The sequence below is a fragment of the Pituophis catenifer genome, unplaced genomic scaffold (genome assembly GCF_029215685.1).
Source record: "Pituophis catenifer annectens isolate HBS135680 unplaced genomic scaffold, rPitCat1.0.hap2 SCAF_2, whole genome shotgun sequence".
In the NCBI taxonomy this organism is placed as follows: Eukaryota; Metazoa; Chordata; class Lepidosauria; order Squamata; family Colubridae; genus Pituophis; species Pituophis catenifer.
The window spans coordinates 16907394-16923062 of NW_027256882.1; the positions used below are offsets into that span (position 1 = coordinate 16907394).

Genomic DNA, 15669 nt, shown 5'->3' on the forward strand with positions numbered 1-15669 from the left:
AATTCCTTACAGAAGATGCAACCTCCCCCCACCCTCCAACTCTATTGCTGAGTCTGTTTCTTTTGAACAATTGATATCCTTCTAGTTCTGCGCTCCAATCATGGGTTTTATCCCACCATCAACTGTTGTAAATCAGAGGTCCAGGCTTTTACTCTGTTTCATTATGTCTCCAAGATGTCTCTAAGATGTCTCTCTCGACTTTGTAGAGAACTTTATTTTTATACAGTATTACACAAGCAGACAAAAGGTAGCACAGTAACAGTATTCTGATTGGATAGAAGTTACTCACACCCCCCCTCAAGTTGCCATCTTCTCTAGATCTTCCACATCCCAGCCAATAATGAGGTAATGAAGTAAGCAGGAAAGACTCACAGAGCACAAGCCAGCAGTGTGCTGCTACAGCCTGGCACCGTGACCCTTGACCCACTGATCTACAATCAACCTGTGCTGTGTTTCTGGCACTGATGCATCCTTAACCATTTCTCCACAGGCAGAATAGGATAGAAATTCACTAAAGGGGATAGGCAAAGCAGATACTGTATTTTTCAGTGCATAAGATGCACTTTTTTACCCCCAAAAAGGGGGTGAAAATCTGGTTGCGTCTTATACGCCGAATGTAGCCTCGCCCACCTGCCGGCCCCCACCCTTCGGCCATTTTCTGCCAGTTCCAGGCGGCAGGGATCTAGGTTGGGGCACAGCATGAGGAACAACCCTCCCTCTTCGGGACGGTCGGGGAGGGGGAATCTGCCCAGCAGCTTCGGGGAACAAAGTGGGTGCCACGATTTGCGGCTGGTCACCCCTCTGGCCGTGCTGACTTCACTCCCCAGCAATATGAGGAGCCGCCGCTGCCTAAGCCCTCTCTGTGCCCAGAAGCCAAGCCGAGCTGAATGGGAGCCCCTAAAGGGAAACATTTCTCCTTTCCAGCCATTGCTGCCCGGATTCCCCAATGCAATTCTCAAGAGCCGCGCTTCAGGTGGCAGCCAGTTCCCCTGCAATGTGCAGTGGGGAACTGGGAAGTGCTTTGGATTCTGGGAGGAGATTGTAGCGCTGCCGCCTGAAAGTGTTTTTTTGCACATTGCAGAGCCGCGTACCCCCGTCCTCCTTCTCAGCAGACTCAACTTCTCTTTCCTCCTGGCCAGATCCACCACCTGAAACACGGTACACTTTTTTTTGTCTCTGCACACCCTATGTTTGGAATCAGGAAGGGGATCGCAGGTCTGCTGCCTGCCACTTTTTTAAATATTTTTTTTTTTTGCTTTTCTTGAATTTCCTAGTGATTTGTACTTTCAGATGGGCAAAGAAGCCCCTTTGCAACAGTAAAAGTATTTTATTTACAAAGTTGGGGACATTCTCTTCCAAACACATTATTTATTTCAAGCAAAATCATTGGCCCACTTAGGTATGGAGAGCAACTGGGAACATTTTCTAGGTGTGGCCCGTTGGAACATGTTGAGAGTTGAAATTTCTCTGTCTTACATTTCTTCATTTCTTCTTCTTGTAAGTTGCTCCCTTGTATTGAGATCTGGCCTCAGCATGATTATGTAGCACTTGGGGATGAAGATGCAGCCAAGCAACCCAGCACTAGAGGACAAAATGGAGAAGACCTGCACAGCCACCATATATTTCCCTTTGGTGCTCAGGTAGGTGGGTACAAAACTCACCCAGACACTGCAGAAGACCAGCATGCTGAAGGTGATCAGCTTGGCTTCATTGAAGGCTCCAGGCAGATTCCTGGCCAGGAAAGCCATTGTGAAGCAGATAGCAGCCAAGAAGCCCATGTAGCTGAGAGTGATATAGAACATGACAACAGACCCTTCATTGCATTGCAAGTTTATCACTCCAGACAGAGAGTGGAGGTCAGAGTCAGGGAATGGGGGAGAAACTCCAAGCCAAATGCAGCAAATAATAACTTGGACAGAAGAACAAGAAAGGATGATGGAGTTGGCCAAACTCTTCCCCAACCATCTCTTCATTTGGTTTCCTGGTTTTGTGGCCAAGAAAGCCAGCACCACCATGATTGTTTTGGCCAAGAGAGAAGAAATGGCAACTGAGAAAGTGATGCTGAAGAGTGTTTGTTGGAGAAGGCAGGTGGCTTTCTTTGGTTGACCAAGGAAGAGAAAAGGAGACAAGAAGCAAAGCAGGAGGGAGACCAAGAGGATGTAAGAAAGGTCCCGGTTGTTGGCTTTGACAATGGGAGTTTCTCGGTATTTAATGAATATAATTAAAACAAGGCCTGTGATTAGGAACAAAACTAGGGCAAAAGACACCAGGATGATGCCCAGATGTTCTTTATATAACAGGAAGGATATAACTTTGGGGATACATTGAATTCGGTCCTCATTTGGATATTTATCATCCGGACATTTGATACATTTTTCCATATCTGAGAAAAGAAAAAAAGCAACATTTCCTCAACATTCTGTCCTTTTAAATTTCAAGAAATACATTCTTGGAACAACAGCTGATAGCATGAGCATTTTCAAAGAATCATTTGTTAATACTTGAAATAGAAAAAATTCTGAAAAATATAATCATATCTCTGTCATTCTCTATCTATCTATCTATCTATCTATCTATCTATCATCTATCTATCATTCATCTATCTATCTATCATCTATCTATCTCATCTCTATCTATCTCATCTCTATCTATCATCTATTTCTCTCTCTCTCTCTCTCTCTCTCTCTCTCTCTCTCTCTCTCTCTCTCTCCTATCTATCTATCTATATCTATCTATCTATCTTCTATCTATCTATCTATCATTTCATCTCTATCATCTATCTATCTATCTATCTATCATCTATCTATCTATCTATCTATCTATCTATCTATCTATCTATCTATCTATCATCTCATCTCATCTCATCTCTATCGTCTATTTATCATCTATCTATCATCTAGCTAGCTAGCTATCTTCTAGCTATCTGTCTATCTATCTATCTACCTATCTATCTATCTATCTATCTATCTATCTATCTATCTATCTATCTATCTACTATTGCCTATGAAATGTGCAGAACCTTCATAGGAACCTACAATATTAGAGGTTAATAATGAATGACTTAATCTTTCTAGACAGGCTTCCTGAGCCCTCCTGGATGGCACTTCTTAATATAATGGACTCAGTTTGTGTAACTTATGAACTCTAGTAAGCTGGAAGAGAAAGCTAGAAGAAATGGCAATATGGGCGGAATGAGGTATCTCCGTAACTGTCTACAGCACTTCATGGTGGACCACTATTACCTCCCCATATAGGCCCCCATAGAATACATTTGAAAAACTTTCCAATGATTATCCTCAGACAATTCCTCATGTTTCAAAGAAACCCAATCTTCCTAGAAGTCAAATGTAGATGGAAATTCCAAACTAAAAAGCAGAAGAGATATTTTATCTGGCAGTAGTAAAGGTTGCCCAATCTGCCACACTATCTTATCTCTTCCTATCCCCAGGTCATTTTGCTATTCTTCCCAGGTTTAATCTGATTTTTAAAACATGTATTTTCATGAAAATGCTCTGAATGAATCCACTTCCATAAGATCTACCTTTTTCTTTTGTGTCACCCACCTTCCTGAGTGGAGATGGTCCCCTCCGGACAAGGAATGCAGTCATAGCAGCAGACTGGCTCTCCTTCTCGAGCCCGCTTGACAAATCCAGGATGACAATTTTCCACACATTTGGACTGAGGCAAAGGCTAAGGAGAAAGACAAAGGAATGCCAAAGAAAATGCATTAGGTCTAACCATCTATAGAATATAAAAATAAACATGAACATTAACAAAATAGTCTCTGGCATAACGTTGACAGAATAACAGCATAACAGAATATCAGATTTGGAAGGGACCTTGGAGGTCTTCTAGCCCAACCCCCTGCTCAAGCAGGAGACTCTATACCATTTCAGACAAGTGGCTGTCCAGGCTCTTCTTAAAACCCTTTAGTAATGGAGCATCCCAACTTCTAAGAGCAAGCTGTTCCACGGGTTAATTGTCCTCACTGTTTTGAAATTTCTCCTTAGCTGCAAGTTGCTTTTCTTCTTGATTAGTTTCCATCCATTGTTTCTTCTCTGCCTTCTGGTGCTTTAGAAAATAGGTTGACCTCCTCTTCTTTGTGCCAGCCCCTCAAATATTGAAACACTATCATGTCACCCCTACTCCTTCTTTTTCACTTGTCTAGATATACCCAATGTCAGCATTTCAACGCTGGCATAGACAGCAGAGGAGAGCGAGAGATAAACTCTGAAACTTTTGCCTGCTAAATCCCTTTGAAGTCAGGTTGTCATGGAAATGAGGGGAGGGGGCACATTCCTTGGAGATGACGAGAAAAAGAAGTCTGAAGAATGACTTGGAAGATAGCCAATGAGAAGCAGAGATTTGGGGATCGGAAAGGGAGGGATTGGGGGGCAAAAGGTCAGTCTTGTCCGCGCGGAGTCATGATCCGATGGCTGTGCTCAATTAAAGAAAGATTTCCTTAAAGATTGGCAGTTTGGAAATTCATTTAATTTTGAGATAGCATCGTAGTCTGACACCCAATTCCTGCAACTGCTCTTCATATGTTTTAGTCTCTAGCCCTCTAATAAACTTTGTTGCTCTTCTCTGCACTCTTTCTAGAGTCTCAACATATTTTTTACATTGTGGCAACCAAACCTGGATGCAATATTTGGAGTGTGGTCTTACCAGAACCTTATAAAGCGGTATTAATAGTTCATGTGATCTTGAGTCTATCTCTCTGTTGATGCAATCTAGGATTTCATTGGCTTTTTGGATTTGCTGTTGTACGCTGCTGGATAATATTAAATTGATTGTCTACTAAGTCTCCAAGATCCCAGTATTGCTAGTTACTGCTATTGAGCCAGGTTTCACCTAATCTGTACCTGTACATTTGGTTTTTCTTGCTTAAGTGTAAAACCTTTCTTTTCTCTACATTGAATTTCAGTTTGTTAGATAGGGCTCAGTGTTCAAGTGTCTCAAGATCCTTCTTGGACTTGACTCTATCTTCTGTATATATTGGTTATTCCTGCCAGTTTAGCATCATATGTAAATCTGATGGAGTTCCCCCTCTATTCCCTCATTTAAAACATTTTTGAAATTGTTGAAAAGTACTTGGCCTAAAACAGAACCTTTTGGTACCCCACTGCTTACTTCCCTCCATGTAGGTGAAGTTCCATTAAGGACTACACATTAAGTGCAGTTTGCCAACCAGTTACAAATCCATTTGATGATGATGCTGTCTATCCTTTCATACTTTTATCTTATCAAGAAGTAAGACAAAGGTTGTTTTTTTTTTTTGCTTTAATTTATTTGCCACCCTTCTCCGGAGACTCAGGGCGGCTTACAATGCGTTAAGCAATAGCCTTCATACTTTTGTATATTTATACAAAGTCAGTTTATTGCCCTCACAATCTGGGTCCTCATTTCACCTACCTTTGAAAGGATGGAAGGCTGAGTCAACCTTGAGCCTGGTGAGATTTGAACTTGCAATAATTGCAAGCAGCAGTTGTTAATAACAGTGCTTTAGTCCACGGTACTACACTGTAGTACAATGTACTACAGGCTCTCTAGTGGTTTACTTTGTCAAATTCCTTACTGAAATCTAGATACACTATATCCAAAGCATTTTGCTGATGCACTGATTTTGTTACTTTGTCAAAAAATGCAAAATATTTGTCTGGCATGATCTGTTTTGACAAACCCATGTTGGCTTCCAGTTATAACTTTGTAGATCTATTGCTTGATTATCTTTTCCAGGATCTTCCCTGGTATTGATGTCAGGCTGATTGGTCTATAATTTCCTTGATCTGTTCCATTGAGGGCTACACATTAAATATGATTTGTCATTTAGTTACAAATCCATCTGGTGATGATGCTGTCTGTTCCACATTTTCCCAGCTTGCCAAGAAGTAGATTTGCACAGGATTGCCCAGCACTGGGAATGGATGTGGAGAAGGGGGTAGCGGCAGCCATTAGCTTTGAGGGGAGAGTGCCACACAGAAATGGGAGCACACAGAAATGCTGACCCCCTTCTCCCTCTCCATTCCCGCTGCTGGGCAATGTTGTGTGAAGAAGGGGGCTAACAGAGAGGGGAGAGTGTGAGGTTACTGCTTCTGGGACAGGAGGACCCAGGAAGCATCTGGCTCTGGCTCACTTGGTTTCTCTTCCTCTCACAGCCAGCTTTCCCAGTCTAGCTTGATGCAGGCTTCCTCCCCAGGCCCCCACCTTTCACCCCCGACAGCCAGACAAAGCTAGGCAAAAAGCCAGCTCTCACCCAGCTTCATTCCCAGCTTGGGAAGGGCAATGTGAGCTGTGCTGCTGCTTGCATCAAGCTATACTGGAGAGGGAGAGAACACCAGGAAGCCAGTGGTGCTTCCCTCCAGCCTTCGCCCAAAGCCCCGCACCGCTCAGGAGGCTGAAGTTGGAATTTCTACCCCCCCCCACTTGACCTGCGCATACCTTGGCAACAGGACTGTTTCTCTCTGCCCCCTTTTCCTGCTTTGTCTGCTGGATCGGCACAGGGGGACGAACCTAGCTTTGCTGCCCATTGCAGCTAGGAATCTCAAAGCCGAGAATGAATGTTTGTCTTGTAGCCAGCCTGGGTGCTAAATCGGCCCCCTGCAAACTCCGTCTCTCAAGGAGCCTGGCCAAACCTTTGCACGCCATTCACTGAGGTGGAGGGTGGGGTGGAGCTAAATAGGTGTCCAAGCTAAGTGCCTGAAGAAACCCAGCTGGCTGGCGGGGAGGTGGGGCATCCCAACACACGCAGCTCTGCAGGAAAAGAAACTGGTTTTTTTTTTGCTGAGTTGAGACACTGCAGAGTCACATTGTGGCTCCTCAACCTAATCCGCTCCAGGAGGAGGACGGTACCCCATCTCCCCCATTGTGAAGCATGCGAGTGAAAAAGTTCACTCAATCAATTCCAACTTCGTGAGATCTTTTTCTTTCGTGAGAAGTTGGAATTGATTGAATGAAACGCGATGGAGAAACGTGATTGGAGTTGGGCTGGGGTGACTGCGTGCATGCCATGTCTGACAAGTGTGCCATAGGTTTGCCATCACGTTTCTATAGGATATACAAAAGGGCCATGACATGTGTCCTAAAAATTCATCACCCAGCATCCCATGTTGGACACTTCAAAATCAGCTTAGAACAGTGTCCCAAAGATGCTTTTTCAAGAGGCAACTGGACATTTTGGTTTTTCTTTGAAGATGTTTCACTTCTCATCCAAGAAGCTTCTTCAGCTGAAACGTCTTCAGAGAAAAACCAGAAAGTCCAGTTGTCTCCTGAAAAAGCACCTTTGGTACAACCATGACCTGGATGACTAAGAATCTCCATAAACGCTTAGAACAGTGCTTCATATTTTAGCATGTAAAGGAAACTTTGATCAATAGTACTGATGCATTTCAAACAGTCTAAGAAAAATGTGATATTTCTACTCCACATTCAATGCTCAGTGGTCACCCACTTTGTTGATTAGGCTAGGCCAACTTGAAATAGGTCCCCATGCTTTCAGAAATAGAGAAAGGACACCAATGTTTTCCCACCTTGCTGTTCAAGCTTATCCATGACAGAGTATCATTATTGACAATAAATCTTTGCCTTGCAAAACTCCCCAGTTGCTTGTCGATGGGATACAACCTGGGAAGAAGCACCCAGCTTATGACATTCAGATCTGCTGCTACATCTCCATTTTGGTCCAAGTACAATTTCCGATGGGAAAAGTTGCAAAACTCATTCTTCTCCAGAAATGGATGGAACTAGAATAGAAACATCCAGGGATTTTAAAAGCAGAAAACTTGGTTACTTATCCCAGGTGGTCTTTTCACGTTTGACTCTTTCTTCTACAGTTGTCTAACTTATAAATATTGTGAGTTGGGAGAACAGGTGTTACTACTATCTTCAAAAGTAAAAAGAAAAAAGGCTCAGATAAATTGGCCAATCATATATTGAAAAAAATATATAATGAAGAATATAAGCCCTTTTTTGGCCTCCCAAACACCCCACACATTGCATTTTTGTCCTCCCCAGCCTCCAGGAGCACTCTGCAGGCCTCCCAAACCCCAAACCCTCTGTGTGTTTCATTTTCGTGAAAAACGGGCCTGTTTCTGCGGGATGCACAGAGGTTTGGGAGGCCTGCAAAGTGCTTCTGGGGGCCAGTTTTTTCCTCTTGTTTACCTCTTCGAAATCTTGGTGCGTCTTATACTCTGGTGCATCTTATTGTCTGAAAAATACGGTATTCTCTGAGTGATTAGGTTGGCCAAGCTAACCTTTTGTAGTTCAAGGAGGTTGAGAAGGTTATTCTCCCTCTTTGGAGTTTCATGATAGCAAGAGCACTAGCAAGAGTACTTATATACTGCTTCATAATGCTTATGGCCCTCTGTAAGCGATTTACAGAATCAGCATATTGCCCTCAACAATCGGGGTCCTCATTTTACTGACTTCTGAAGGAGAGAAGGCTGAATCAACCTTGAGCCAGTCAGGATCGAACTGCTGGCAGTCGGCAGAATTAGCCTGCAATACTGCATTCTAACCACTGTGCCACCATGGCTCTACATACCTGCCATGGCTGCAGCCTTGAAACCCCCAACTTCTCTTTGCCTTTCTTGCTTCTCCTCCTGGATCTGGAAGAATATGCAGCTTTCAAGGCATAGGCTAGAGTCTTAATGAGACTGTGCAAATGGAGGTGAAAAGGGACCCATAGCCTTCTCCTCTCCTGTATAGGCTTCAATGGTGCTTTTTGGGTGCATGTCTTCCGATGTTTGACAGAAAAGATGTGCTTTGAAAAAGAACAATGAAAACACCAATCTTCCAATTTCACATAGAGTTTAGTCCCAAGGGCATCATCTTCTGGCCTTCTTTTTTCCTGAAAAGCAAAGCTCCAAATACTATGGGTGTATTTGTATAGATCCTCCCTTTTCAATACCAAATACTCAATGGCTCCCATGATCCAGATTTTTCCCTCAATAGGTCCTGGCATACCTTGAAATTTAAACTGGAAAATACGAATTCTGTCCCAAATGTTAATATTTTCTATGTAGTTCACAAAGACATTGACTTGTCTCCACTTAGACACATCATTACCGAGAGGTGCTGTATATCCATTCGCTGAGAATCGTCGTGATATAACAACACAAATTCCATTCCTGACAAGCACAGGAGTAAAAGTCCTCATGAAATTCTCTCCCTCATCTGTGTCTGAAGTAATGAGACCAATCAGGGTCCATCTGAAATGGAGGAGAATTTGGACAATTGCTGGATATGTGATCCCCTTTTTGGGGAGTATCCGGTGGAAAAAAGGGAATTGACTTTTATCATGTAGAACTTCTGAAACAATTGCATCACTGATCTGAAAAAGCAATAAAAAGTACTATGTTACATTTGGAGTCAGATCATGTCCAAAGTACTAGATTTTAATAAACCCAACTTGCTACTCGTGAACATATTAGAATACTTTATAATAGATTATCCTTAATTACTCATTAAACCATATCAAAAACCAGGATATAAAGTACAGAACATTAACAAGTTAATTAACTTAATTTAATTAACAAATTAAAATTAACAAGTACGTAAAAAAAAACACCAAGTTAAAAAGAATAAGTTTAAAGAATGCAAATCATATTTCTGTATCGCTCCTCCGATTTACCACAGACCCACATATGCTGATCTCGACTGAACTGTTTTGTTCAAATAAATATTTCTATTATATGTTGTTTTTTGAATTCTCACCACAGAGTAAACATATTTTCAATACAAGGATCACAACAGGCCATTGGTCTATTGTGAGGTTCAAGATACCTCTCTCTTCCTTATACAATTGACATTGGAATAATAGAAATGTTATTTCTTCTATCTCTGGAGCTCTACAAGTTCAGTATAAAGGATTTGCTTGTATCTTCCATAACTAGACATGGTATCCAACTGATCAAATCTTGCTCAAGTAAATATTGCCCTAACATGTATGTGCATGTCTACATTGAAATTCTTTGTAATTTGGAAGGTCCATCTGCATCTCTTCATCCATTTTAATGTGCTAATCTTACTGAAGATGGCCATATCTTTCTCTGTTTTGATATCCCGGATTCTTTTTGCAGCATTTATTTAGCTTGTCCTCCAGTTGTGCAAAAGACAGGGACACCAAAGGTCCTGACACAATTTGTCAGATGTACAATCCAAGAGGTGTCTAATTAAAATTCTGTTTGTTTCAAATGACAGAATGTTGGGATTGTCTCATTTTTCATGTGAGAAAACGTTTCATCACCAAACTAGATAACTTCATCAGTGCTAGTAGGGAATGGGGTTTGCTCTCATTTTATATTTTGCTGGCTTGCCCTGTCAGTAGGGTGGAAGTGCTCTTCATGGTTTTTTTCATTGGACATTACATAGACAAGCACAAACACACTGCAGAAACCCTGAAGATCACAAAAAGGAAACAAGTCATGGGTACAGCATCTTCCAATGAAGTGAACATCCACACAACTTCATCAAAAAATTTCTGAACCATCAACCTAATATAGCACAACCAACACAAGCTGTGAAAAGGGTTACCCTGCCATACATCAAAAGCATCTCAGAAACCACCAACAAAGTATTTCAACAACATTGCATCACTGCAGCGCACAAACCAACTAAAGCCCTCCAAAACATCCTAAGTAAGCCAAAAGATCCAGCAGCCCCAGAAGAAAAAAAACAGGAGTCATCTACAAATACAGTGTTAGTATTGCAACTAGGTAGGACAAACTGGCAGAAGACTAGCAGAGCGCATCCATGAATACCAACTAGCAGTCGGAAGACATGATAAAAACTCCTTAATTTCACAACAAATGGATAGGCCATGTCCATGATAATACCATTTTCACAGAATAAAAAATTGTGTTACAATAAGTAATCTAGCTCTTTAGGCATGTCTACTTCATTAGTCCTGGTAAGTGATTAATGCCTAGACTGAATAAAAATGGCACAAGTATGCATCCTTCTCTTAAAAGGTAAAGGTTCCCCTCGCACCTATGTGCTAGCCGTTCCTGACTCTAGGGGGCGGTGCTCATCTCCGTTTCAAAGCCAAAGAGCCAGCACTGTCCAAAGATGTCTCCATGGTCATGTGGCCGGCATGACTAAATGCCAAAGGTGCAGGGAATGCTGTTACCTTCCCAACAAAGGTGGCCCCTGTTTTACTACTTGCATTTTTTATGCGCTTTCGAACTGCTAGGTTGGCAGAAGCTGGGACAAGTAACAGGAGCTCACCCCATTACGTGGCACTAGGGATTCGAACTGCTGAACTGCCAACCTTTCGATCGACAGTCTCAGTGTCTTAGCCACTGACCCACCACATCCCATAGATCCTTCTCTTACCCCTTGGTAAATATTAATCCTTCTTCACATGCCTCCACTGAGCCCAAACTGCACTCTCAAAAAAATGCTTGTGGTCAGGGTTTTGATCAGTGCCAACAGTCTGAGTTCTTTTTTAAGGCCAATCAATTTCCTCCATAATATTTCTCTCTTTATTGTGTCAAATGCTTCACTAAGGTCTACAAAGCAGCAAACCATTGTTTCTCCTAACTGACATATTTTGTAATTAGATGGTTCAAGTCAAAACATTTGTCAATAGTGAATCAACTCTACCTAAAGCCTGAATGTTGTTCTGCAAGGACTGCACTATTCATCTACCTACTCTCAAGTCTCCTCACGAGGAAGCTGGCATGAATTTTTGTCACAACATCTATAAGAATAATGGGTCAGTAATTCCGAGGTTCCTTTTTATTTCTTTTACTTAAATGGGAAATAGCATTGCCATCTTCCACCCAACTCAATGAGGTAGATATTACTTATATCTGTCAATGAACCTGCCAATAGAAGGCCTCATCAGACAGGATTTGTTTTTTAATAGTTCAGCCAGTGAAAATTCCTCTCCTGGAGCTCCATTTATCATCAAGTCTTCTAGGATGAATTTCACCATTAAAATAGTTGATTGAAAAATTGTTGACCTGTTGGTTATTGTGCTTGAAATTTTTTTTTTTAAAAAAAAAGGTGGATAATGCTCTGGTCCCAACAAGTCCGTAAGTGATGTATATTTTATCAAGTCCAGGTAAGATAATCTTTGAGATTCTTTTCATGAATCATGGATTTGTTCACCATGAAAAATATTTTCCCTCACAACTGCACCTTCCTTTTTTTACAGAAGACCCTTTGATTGGACACAGAACTTCTCCTCACCTTCATAAGAATGCACTAGTAGCTCCCAAAACAATGAGGATGGTATCATAAGAGGATATGTCTGCTTTTCCCCACCCTTCCCCACAGAGTACCCCAATCCAAAGCCATGAGAGAAAGCCATTGTGAAAATCAGTTTTTGAATTCCGTAGGCAAAATATGGTTGGATCTATCACTCACCCACAACCTCCCCACTCACTTTACTAACTGGAGAAACACAAACACAAGCACAAACCTGTGGGACTTTGTAGGGGCCTACTAAGGTTGACATCTGGATGGAGGTTTCCCTTTTAGCTGCATCAACAACAGCCAAAAGATTTTCCTTCCTTCCACAGCTGTAGTTGGGAACATTGGCTTGTCCGGTAGAGAGGATGTCCAGCAAGGCTTCTGAAGTGCCAAGAGTGCTGACATAGTTGTCATGCAGGTTGTAGCCAAGTGTGAGATTGGGCAGGAGCTGGGGATTCATGTTGACTGTTTGAATGGCAAAAGCCAGGATTAGTAGTTTAAAATAAAGTCCTGCACTGTAAAAAAAACAAAACAAAACAATGTTCGTGTTGTTACCATCATCATCAACAGAAACAACAAAAAATATTATTTTTTCAATGTAATCCTTTTTGTTTCCATACATCTACTGTGTCTTAAGCCAACACAGCCAACACAGATCCAAAGCCAAAGACAAATGATAGCCACCCATCAGCATCTAATTTTTATGAGCATTGGAGATATTCTTCCAACATGGTTAAGAATCACAAATACACTGTTATTTCTACCAGTTCTAACTTTCATCTCCCCAGAAACTTGTATTCAGAAATATTCATTTATTAAAGTAGAACCACCGTGAAATGAAGAGGATGTTTCGTAAGTGAACCAGAAAAGCCACTGTAAAAAGAAATCATCCTTTATTCCTCTAAGAATCAGGTACTGAATACCAAGGAGTAGTTATTTAAATATGGAAATAGGCTGGACAGAGGCATCTCACAGCCCTCTCCATCACTATTTTCAACCGAACTCAGTATCCCAGTGATGAATACAGTATTTGAAGGGAAAGCATAACTAATCTGAACTTGTTTCAGGTTTTATTTGCCATATGTGTTGACTTCGAATCTATTCCACAAATGAAGACAAAGTAGGAAAGCCATGAAAATCAAAACGATTCAAGAAATTAGACAGGTCCTGCAATATAAGAGTAAGTGAAATAAAGAGTGTTAGAGCTGCAAATGGAGGAGGGCATGCAACTCCATCACACTGAATAACTTACGAGCGAGACTGACTAGAAGGAGCCACGTTGAAAGGCAACTTTCGAGGTAAGGACGTTGTTTCAGTGGAGACTGTGGCAATGAGATGATCTCCTGGCCTGTAATAGTTCCATGTTTTTTCCCCATCTTGGATCTCAAAATTTAATGGGCATTTCATTCTAAGCTTCTCAGAGACCGCCTGAGTCACCAGTAGCATCAGAAGCAGAAGATCCATCATTTATAGGATTGAATCAATCCCTTTCCCGTTTCTAAATAAGAACAAGAAGAATTAGGAGAATGTAAAGCATCTTCACAAAATGGAAATGTCACTGGCTTTCCTGATTCAGGCAGAGACAAACCAATCTTCGTGTGGAAAGGAGAGAAAGGTACACTCAAGTGTTCAATTTCTGCCTGTCCCAAAACTTTTGCTGTACAGAGAGTGAACTGTGGCATTTATCCTTTTCTGAGAAAAGATTCCTTTCTTGTTACTTTGGTCTGATGTCAACATCAAAGGTAGTCACTACAGCAGAAGATGCCTCAAAGGTCAGGATGGTAATAATTACAGTGAGGAACAACTTCTCCTCCGGGGATCCTGAAGTTCTTCCAAGACTCCATGTGCAGAGGGTCAGCTGGAGAGTGAAAAATCACAAATATACCCCTGAGGGTATTTTGGTCCTTTCTTTACTTTACTTTACTTTTATTTGATTTGTATACAGCCCTACTCCCGAAGGACTCAGGGCGGTGAACAGCCAACAATAAAATACATACATACAAAATTTAAAAAGCAGAAATAAAATCGAATTAAATAGTTTGGCCCAGACAGATTAAAAAACCCCAATCAATTTAAAACAAATTAAACTTTGAATATTAAAAATATTAAAAAATATTAAAAATTTAAAAAGAGGGAGAAAGTTAGGCCAGGCCCGCCTGGTGGAATAAAAAGGTCTTAAGAGCGCGGAGGAAGGTGTGCAGATCCGGGATCCTCTGTATCTCCAGGGGGAGCTTGTTCCAGATAATAGGTGCCCACACAGAGAAGGCTCTCCCCCTGGGGGCCGCCAGTCGACATTGTTTGGCCGACAGCACCCGGAGGAGCCCCTCTCTATGAGAGCATACCAGCCGGTGGGAGGCTATTGGTGGTAGTAGGCGGTCCCGCAAGTACCCAGGTCCTAAGCCATGGAGCGCTTTAAAGGTGGTGTCAATACATGTCCAGAAATGGAGGAAAATCATTCAACACTAGGTAATTGATTTCTGCTGTCCTTCATCATGGTGTCTTTTCTCCAGAGACTGATGAAGGTCACCCAGAACGTGGATTTTGGTTACACTCTATGTTGATGACACAAATCTATTCCTGACTGTCTTCTAATTCAAATATCTTTGAACCCTCCCTAACATTGCTTTAGCTTAGCGCATTGTAAGCCGCCCTGAGTCTCCGGAGAAGGGAGGCATATAAATCAAATTTTTTAAAAAACAAAAACGTTAAGAGTAGGGCCTTTTGTGATTTTATTTTCCATTAGACCTCCATTTTTCAATCCTAAATTGGAGATGATTTTAAATTTCCTTCTGCCTGAAGTGAAATTTTATTTCCCATCAGTTCTAGAAATGTCAATTGTTCGATAAGAGCCAACTATCAGGCAGAATATTGACAATCTATGTATCTAGGGATAAAGTCATAGAGCGGATGGAAGCTTTTATTTTTCTTAATCTTGACCCTTTCTGTGTTGTCCTATCACATTGATGTAAACTAGGGGTGAAATCCAGCAGGTTTTGACAGGTTCTGGAGCACCAGTAGCGGAAATTTTGAGTAGTCCGGAGAACTGGCAAACACCACCTCTGGCTGGCCTCAGAGTGGAGTGGGAATGGAGAATTTGCAATATACTTCCCCCAGGATTTCTTGCTGCACCCAACCAGAAACTGATTTGGGGGAACCTAGTGGTCCCCCTTCATTTTCTGTGGACACAGTCGGTGGAGTGGGGCACCTTTGGCCTTCCCATCTCTGAAGTTGTCTGTTAAACCCTGCCCAAATATTGCCAAATGGTTGGTAGATGTTGTTGGGAGTCCCTATATTCCTGAGTGTATCTAGTTGGATAATGTTTCTTATCCGGAGGGGGAATATTGATATGTACATCTTGGCCAGTAAATGTTAACTCGAGGTTTGAGTGAAAGACAGGAGCTGAAGGAATAGGTAGGACTATCCTGATAGAGATACATAGAAGTTGGCCATAATTTGTGACAACTGATCTGC

At 41.7% G+C, this 15669-nt stretch overlaps 1 protein-coding gene across 1 annotated transcript; it reads right to left on the reverse strand.

Annotated features, from left to right (window-relative positions):
* Positions 1-1472: 1472 nt before the first annotated feature.
* Positions 1473-13662, reverse strand: LOC139309917 (vomeronasal type-2 receptor 26-like). The gene is made up of 6 exons (XM_070934100.1): positions 13451-13662; positions 12428-12713; positions 8543-9331; positions 7530-7742; positions 3564-3690; positions 1473-2383 (listed from the first exon to the last, which is right to left on the reverse strand). The coding sequence occupies exons 1-6, from the start codon at positions 13660-13662 to the stop codon at positions 1473-1475; spliced, it is 2538 nt and encodes an 845-aa protein (XP_070790201.1).
* Positions 13663-15669: the final 2007 nt, after the last annotated feature.

What these genes read in the sequence shown, in the direction of transcription:
- LOC139309917 (XM_070934100.1), bottom strand. Translation starts at nt 13,662, where the DNA reads ATGGATCTTCTGCTTCTGATGCTACTGGTGACTCAGGCGGTCTCTGAG. An exon ending in GCCCCTACAAAGTCCCACAG is followed by an intron (nt 9,332 to 12,427) that starts GTTTGTGCTTGT and finishes TTGCTTTTTCAG; the next exon opens with ATCAGTGATGCAATTGTTTC. An exon ending in GACCATCTCCACTCAGGAAG is followed by an intron (nt 2,384 to 3,563) that starts GTGGGTGACACA and finishes TTCTTTTCTCAG; the next exon opens with ATATGGAAAAATGTATCAAA.